The 6425-nt window shown below is 35.0% G+C and overlaps 1 protein-coding gene across 1 annotated transcript; it reads right to left on the bottom strand.

Moving 5' to 3' along the window:
- Positions 1-1780: 1780 nt before the first annotated feature.
- On the bottom strand, positions 1781-4938 carry Nbr (exonuclease mut-7 homolog). Its single transcript, XM_085955613.1, has one exon. It carries the CDS (start codon positions 4846-4848, stop codon positions 2086-2088), a length of 2763 nt encoding a protein of 920 aa, XP_085811739.1. The 5' UTR covers positions 4849-4938; the 3' UTR covers positions 1781-2085.
- Between the last annotated feature and the right edge of the window lie 1487 nt (positions 4939-6425).

The raw sequence follows: 6425 nt of genomic DNA, 5'->3' as shown, positions 1-6425 counted from the left end.
AATTACGTCATGTCGTTGGGTGACACACGAGTCGATAGTTAGGAAATCGCAGGCCTGGTCTTAAGACATTTGGAAAGCTTTCGATAAAGCATGGATTGAAGACTTTTATTAAACTTTTTGAGCTTAGTCTCGAACCCCAGATAATAAATCTCCTTCCATTGTGAAAAAGACAATTTAAAGTAAAAATAAACAATATCAAATCTACTCCACACATTCCGCCAGCTGGTGTCCCACAGAGCACAGCTCTTCGGCTATACCTATATAATTTGTATACCCACAACATCCCAATCGGCGAATGCAGTTTTGACTACCAGATCATTGTCATTCAATATGCTGATGATACCACTATCCTTGTGTGCAGGGCTCGAAATGAACTAGAAAGCACCGGATCGCAGTTCCGGTTCGTGAAATCGGTAAAATTATCGCTCCATCTCATGGAAAAAATAATTTGACTGTCTGAGCTAGATAAGCCATATCATAAAAAAATCACACTTATTTTTATAAAATACATATAAAATTTGAAAACTATCTAAAATTTTCATAAAATTGTTGAGCGCTCCAGTTCGTCAACTTTTCCATTTCGAGCGCTGCTTGCGTGATCAGTAAGCCGTAATCATTCAATAGGCCTTATTCAAGCTGAGGCTAGAGGCTGATCCAATCACCACTTGGTGCGATAAATGAGTTATAAAAATAAATCCCGATAAAAGCTCTATAGAAGATCTGACCATCATAAGCATGAAGTGAAAAGCAACAGCGCTTATGGCACTAATTTCCTTCAGACCCACGATCAAGAGCCATGAGGTCTTCGTTAATAGGTATACAATCACGAGTATTACAGTTGATGAGGATGAAGATTGTTTCCTCAGTATCTAAATATTATAACTCGAGCAGTATAAAGTAATTATTATTTGATCATGTCGAAATTTAACATAAGACATGTCTCTGTTACATAATATACTTATCTTTCATACATAGTCCCCCCCCCCATGTCACTAACTCCTGCAACATTTTCCGCATTCATGGCATGTCATCTATCCATGGCCCCCATAAGGGAGGGTCTGACAGGGCTCTAGCCTGGGGGCCCGGCGTAGCAAGTCGACCAAATAAGTGAGATAAACACACATCACAAATTTGCTCTAATGGTAAAAGGCGCTATTAATTCAATAATGTTATTATTTAAAATTATGTGATTCGACGATGCAATTTATAATTGTGTATCGATACCCGACAACTCCATAATTCAAATGGATGTATTAAAATTAAAATATACAAAAAAACACTAAATATATTAATCTTACCGCGTACACCATTTGGAAAACGCTAATGTAGAGCGTCACACTCCCTTTATGTTTAATGATAGGTAGGGTGGGCCGCCAAAGATCCTAGCCTGGGGGCCCGCTTCAGGATGTGGGGGCCATGCATCTATCAACTGTGAAGGGCAATGTAGACTTTATAACGCAAGCAGACAATTCAGAAGTGACAAGCCCATGGGTTGTATATGACATAGTTGCGGAATGCTGGTATGACTTGGAAAGACTGGTGAGTGATAGGGTTCTTGAAAGTGCCTGTGGTGTTTATATGCTCCAACTAATGAGTGGATATTGATCAAGAAAGAAGAAGAAATATAGACTGGCACATGTTTAAAGAGGGTAGTGGTGGCACATGTTAATAATATGTGAGTCATATGAACATTTTATTTATTGGTAGACAATAGAATACCTATTCAATATGAACATTTAATACTCTACGATAATATCAGTAAAAAAATAATGTAGATAGGGAGAGAGAAAACATCTGCAAGAACAGAAAGAAACAATGTTTTAGTAAAAATATTTATTTCGTAATTCATGCCTAAATAAGTAATGTTTCTTTTATCTGTCCCATATTTTTAAAGCTGTAATCTTTCTCAGCCTATTTGTAGTGGCAGAGGAACCGAGTCACAATTCAACAATTAATAGCTGAAGCATATTTCATAATTAATTATTATAATAAGGGTACATCACAACTTCAGCAAGTAAAAAGAAATTTTCCGTACCTATGTCTGTAAAAATATTATTCAAATATAATTTAACAGGGATATATTATTTAAATTTTAATTTTGTCTGCAATATTTTTAATCACAATTTGTATGCCATCTGGCAAGCATTCGCCTTCCCAAAAACATTTTCCACACATTTGACAAACACAAAATTTATCCTTTTCAGCGATCACAGAATCAGAAACATTATTTAAATCAATAAGAACACCGAAACGAGTAGAACACTTCTCCACTACATTTTGTGGAGGCACCTTCGAAGAAGCCACGGATGGAGCCGGCATATAATTTTCTTCCACATCGCTGTAGAAACCATCCTCATCTAAATAATTTTCATTTACCTGACTTCCCGGCTTCACATTAGGTACCACCATATGGTCATTTTTGTTTTTCAATAGGCTATTCTTAAACATAAATTTCATATCTTGAATGTCTTTTTGTGAGACTTGTTCGAAATTGCTACTATTGCAATTATAACATCTGCTGTAAATATCAGCAAGCTTTACATCAATGTTAAAATAATCACATATTTCTTTGATCTGTTCAAATAAATCGCTATTGTATAAAATATATATGTAATTTGAAGGTTTCATTTTAATGAAAGTCTTATTTCTTCTGAGAGTTTTCACTACAATGTGTCTATTTTGATCGTTGGCTATTTTGACACAATCTTCCCAGGCTTCATTCTCCTGGTAAGATATTGTATCAATACCACAACTCCTCAAACATTCTGCCAAATTTTGTAGATTATTGTCCAGTACAAATTTTATTTCTTTGACAGACACCAAATTTTGATTCGGTCCACGATTTTTCGGAGAGAATCTCTCTCTACGTTTTCTTCTAGACTTCTTAACTTTAGATTGCACAGAATCAGCCATTACTTGATAGCAGACATCGTCAAAGTTAACTGAAAATTTTGAACTACATTTCTCGATAACATCATATATTTCCAGGAGGACGTGAGCGTCTAATGCGGCATACTCCAATTGAGACGGGCGAAGTGGACGATTTTCCCAATTTGAACACTGCTCATGTTTCTTCAGTCCCAATCCGAAGCACTGTTCGGCTATTGAACTCAATCCTTCTCTCTCGTTTTGGCGCTTGAAAGGCATCTGCACTCCGGCATTAATCAACGCTTTCCATAATATTGAAAGTTCAAGATAACTCAAACTTTTACACTTTACAGAATTAAGACCCTGCACGGAAGACCTGATTTCGCGCATGTCATTTTCAAGGCCGAAACCCATTTTGATTATGTTGGAATTTTCGAAAACATTTATAGCGAGACAAGCCCACAGAGCAGCATATCTTGCATCATTTAGAGCTATGACATCAAAAAGAAAAACTTTAGTTCGCGTAGCAATTTGAATGAGAGAAACGCTGGATGGCTTGGCGCCAAATGACGGTTTCCATTCAGAATCTAATCCGATCAAGTTTTCTCCGAGTAATTCTTTATTTAAAACTTGTCTAAAAACATCCACCGTATTGACAAATATAATACTTGAGGATGGCAAAGAGAGTTGGTGGTATCCTACTTGTTGCGACGTACTCGGAGCAATATCCCAATTTTCAATTTCCCCATTGGCTGTTTTAATAGCGTCTTCCTCTTTCGATTCCAAATAAGATTTAACATTTGAAGGATACAATTCCTTAGAAAGATTGAAATATTGGGCCCATTTCAAAGCTTCTTTTGTGTTATATTCATTCACCAAACGCACTAGCTCCTCTGCTAGTTCAGGATTTCCCGATATCGTATCGATCACCAGATCGTCCCAAGCACTATCGCTGATAACATTGTCACGATACTTTTGATGCAAAAGGAAACGAATTCCACCAATAGCTCTGTGGCGATTTAAATTTTTACAAGAGCTCAATTCTATATGATATGTGTTGCACAATCTAGCTATCAGTTTACCGATCGGCTTGTAATACAATTTTTCCCATTTAATGTCAGGGATTTGCCGATTCAAAATGAAGTGTTCGATTTTGTTTTTGATACTTTCATTTCTTACGAGCAGTTTATCCAAATACTGGACCAAAGCATGCGCCTGCGGCGTGCAGGTTGACAAGTAATCATCCACTAAATTGAGTTTATCTTGTAATATCAACGGTAGAAGCAGGTCTTCCACAGAAAGCATACTTTGCATGTTTAAAGCCAAAACGCATTGATGAGCAGCTTTATACTTGTAACATTCGAGCATAGACATTATGTTGGGTAGGAATTTTTCTTTTTCATCAGTTATGTGATATGTATCCGCAATTAACTTAATAAATAAAAGATTCTTTTGTTCCTTAGCTATATTGAAAGCTGTAAATTTTAAATCTGTCGTAAGTAGACGTTGCAGATTTGACATTCGCGGATGCGACCATATGTTCAGTTCACTGACAATCTGATAGGCGAGTGTATTCGGTTTACAATCCGTCAAACCCAAGCAGTTTAAAACCAATCGCAGTGTGGCTGAAAACGGATCATCTACATTTCCAAAATATTCATAAAGCGATTGACAAATAGAATCACGTTTTTTCCATAGATTCCATTTTTTCTTTAGTTGTTCAAGCCATAATCTCGTTTCGTTATCGAGAAACGCATCAAATTCCACTCCATTGTTTCTGACGATTTCTTCAACTGAAGGAATTATCTTGATGGACTGGTTTTCTGAAACCAAGCTTTTCAAATCTATGGTTCCAGAAGGTGGAAATAAGTTAGAAACACTTCTGTCAGCTGACATTCCATGGTTCACGTTCACACACTTTCTTTGTGACGATGAATTGCCTCTGCCTCGAGAGCCACTCGGTTGAGAACGATCAGTCATTTTTGAAAATTAATAATTATAATGAAATGATTGTGTTAAACGTCATAATTTAATACAGTTCAAGCTGTCAAGTCAAGTTCAGTTTCAATCGGTCATAGACAAAGACAATAATTTTATCTGCTTCAGCTATGCAGGGTGGCGTAGCTACAATAATTTAGAAAAATAATGTAAAATATCTGGTGGTCGTATTGAAAAATATATCACAAGCGAAAACATTATCTTAGAGAAGAAAATAAAACTATATTAATTAATATTTACTTTAATATAAAACTTTATAAATCCTTGTCAAGCAATAATTGCGGCCTTTACACACAGCACAGTAGCGTACGCGCCAGAACCCAGTATTGAGCGCGTAATAATATCACACGTCGTGTCAGATGTCTGCTGCTACAATTTACATGTCAACTAGGGTAAGCCGCCCAGTGAATTGTAAAATTTCTAAAAAAGCATAGGTATTCTTATAGTTCTTTTAAAAATATTGTACTCATCTATAACGTATGTAGATTTAAATGTATTTAATAGATATAATGTGCAATACACCTCTGTTAAATAAAAAAATAGTATAAAAATAACACAGAAAAGCCCAGTAATTGAACACAGAATCTAAAGAATGAACCTGAAAAAAAAACAGTAAATGAATTAAGCATATTAAACATATGAAGCATTTATTATTTTACAATTATAACAATATGTAAGTACAATAAATTGTGTATAGCTACTAATGTTATGGCATTGAAGATGATTTTTCTTAAAAAATGGGAAAATTTTGAAATTTTGTTAAACATTTAAGTTGCTCATTTATCTGCCGCCACATCATAAAAATTGTTATTGTACTGTAAATATTCCTTTTTGTGAAGTAATCATAGATAAAAAATGTTAAAGTCTACTTTTCAACCATAATACATTAATAAATTCTTTGGTCTATTCATTAGATTAAAAATGCTAGTTAATGAATTGGTACCGTAGTCTTCAAAAAAGTATTCAAAGACTAGCTATAAGCTTCCTAAAACATTTACATACATAAATATCGACATTACAGTTATATATTATAATCATTACAGGGTATAATAATAAATACATAAAAAATCACTACTCTAAAGAATAAACACACCGTTTGTTAATTGGATTAACCTCCATTAGAACGACCATTTAATGAACACTCATATTTAAGTTACGGCACAAAAAAAAAATACAAATAAAAGGATATCTTACCTTTATAATCTTCAGTTACTTCAGCAAAATTAATAATTGGGTAATATATGCAGGGGAAAGGGTTAAAAAGTCACAATTAAAATTTCGGACCACAAACACTCTTTAGTACAGCTAGGACCGAAACTTCATGACCAAAAAAGTCGACCGAATATCAGCACACCTCCTTGGCAACTGAGACAGGAGGGGGTTTCTGAAGTTGTTTTCATATGGATATAAGTGCTGTCAACGTATAAAAAAATCCTTACTTCAGAAAAATATCACCCAATTTTTATGATTTTAAGATAATCGAGTTTTGTTCATTCACTGGGCGACTTATCCTATATCCTGCGCGATAGCGCAACGTTTTGCGCATGTTTTGAAGAGCG

The sequence above is a fragment of the Rhyacophila brunnea genome, unplaced genomic scaffold, assembly GCF_057557595.1.
Source record: "Rhyacophila brunnea isolate RB1 unplaced genomic scaffold, BYU_Rbru_1.0 scaffold_5, whole genome shotgun sequence".
Lineage (NCBI taxonomy): Eukaryota > Metazoa > Arthropoda > Insecta > Trichoptera > Rhyacophilidae > Rhyacophila > Rhyacophila brunnea.
Note: the sequence above shows the minus strand (reverse complement) of the source record. Positions and strands in the feature narration are given on the sequence as shown.